The sequence below is a fragment of the Chiloscyllium plagiosum genome, unplaced genomic scaffold (assembly GCF_004010195.1).
Source record: "Chiloscyllium plagiosum isolate BGI_BamShark_2017 unplaced genomic scaffold, ASM401019v2 scaf_14849, whole genome shotgun sequence".
NCBI classification, from domain to species: Eukaryota; Metazoa; Chordata; class Chondrichthyes; order Orectolobiformes; family Hemiscylliidae; genus Chiloscyllium; species Chiloscyllium plagiosum.
This window is the reverse complement of record NW_025213376.1, coordinates 9,138-10,244: the sequence shown is the minus strand read 5'-3', so window position 1 is coordinate 10,244 and position 1,107 is coordinate 9,138. Positions and strand designations below refer to the sequence as shown.

At 60.7% G+C, this 1,107-nt stretch overlaps 1 protein-coding gene across 1 annotated transcript in view; it reads left to right on the top strand.

Annotated features, from left to right (window-relative positions):
* LOC122547622 (deleted in malignant brain tumors 1 protein-like) overlaps positions 1 to 1,107 on the top strand; it is a gene marked incomplete at both ends in the record, with an annotated part of 15,892 nt that overhangs the window by 5,657 nt on the left and 9,128 nt on the right. Inside the window, one exon of the mRNA XM_043686224.1 lies at positions 554 to 877. Within this exon, the coding sequence (XP_043542159.1) occupies positions 554 to 877 (324 nt within the window). The remainder of the gene's footprint in view (positions 1 to 553; positions 878 to 1,107) is intronic.

Here is a 1,107-nt window from a genome sequence, read left to right as displayed (position 1 = left end):
GTGGGTTGGCGGGATGGGGGTGGTTTTGGCGCGTTCCAGGGTTTTTGCCGGGGGGGGAGGGGGTTGGTGGTGCGTGGTTGGAAGGTTTTGAAGCTCAGCTGCGCATCGGCGAGCAGAGTGAGTGAGCGAGGTTTGGAGATCAGCCTGGCATTCTTGAGGAGAGTGAGTGAGATTTGGAGATCAGCCTGGCATTCGTGAGAAGAGTGAGTGAGGGTGATTTAGAAATCAGCCAAGCATTCATTACGAGAGGGAATGAGTGAGATTTGGAGACCAGTCAAACATTCATGGGGGGGGAAAGATGTGGAGATCAGCCGAGCATTCGTGAGGAGAGTAAGATGTGGAGACCAGTCAAACATTCAAGTGGAGAGTGAGAGTTGGAGATCAGCCAAGCATTTGGGAGGGGAGCGGGCGAGTGAGATTTGGAGCTCAGCCGTGCATTCATGAGGGAGACTCCGAGATGCTAACCAGACCCCTCAACTCTCTCTCTCTCTCTCTTCCCCCTCCCATTCTGCCTTCGCCCCCCCCCCTTCCCCCGCCCAACCCCCCCCCCCAGACGACGTCGCCTTGCGCCTGGTGGATGGAGCGAACGACTGCTCTGGGACGGTCCAGATCAACTACAACGGCACCTGGGGCTCGGTGTGCAGGGATTCCTGGGACATTGCCGACGCCCAGGTGGTGTGCCGGCAGCTGGGCTGCGGCTTCGCCAGGGGCCAGGAGGGGGCGCCGCACCTGGCTTCCGCAGGGGTGCCCAAACCGGTCTGGCTCAGCACCGTGCGGTGCCGCGGGGGAGAGAGCCACCTCTGGGCGTGCCAAGCCCGCGCCTGGAGCACCACAGTGACCTGTAGCCGCGGGGAGGTCGCGGGAGTCACGTGTGCCGGTAAAATCCCAGGGGGTTACCGAGGTGGTGGGGAGGGGAGTGTCCAGAGAAAGTCTGCCCAACCGCCCGCCCCCACCGTGACTTTCAACGGTGTACCGATCGAGAGAGAATCTAACCATCGCCCCCCCCTTGACGTTCAACGGTGTTACCGTCACTGAATCACCCCTCCCCCACTATCAACATCCTGGGGGTTCCCATTGAGAGAGAATCTAACCATCGCCCTCTTGACG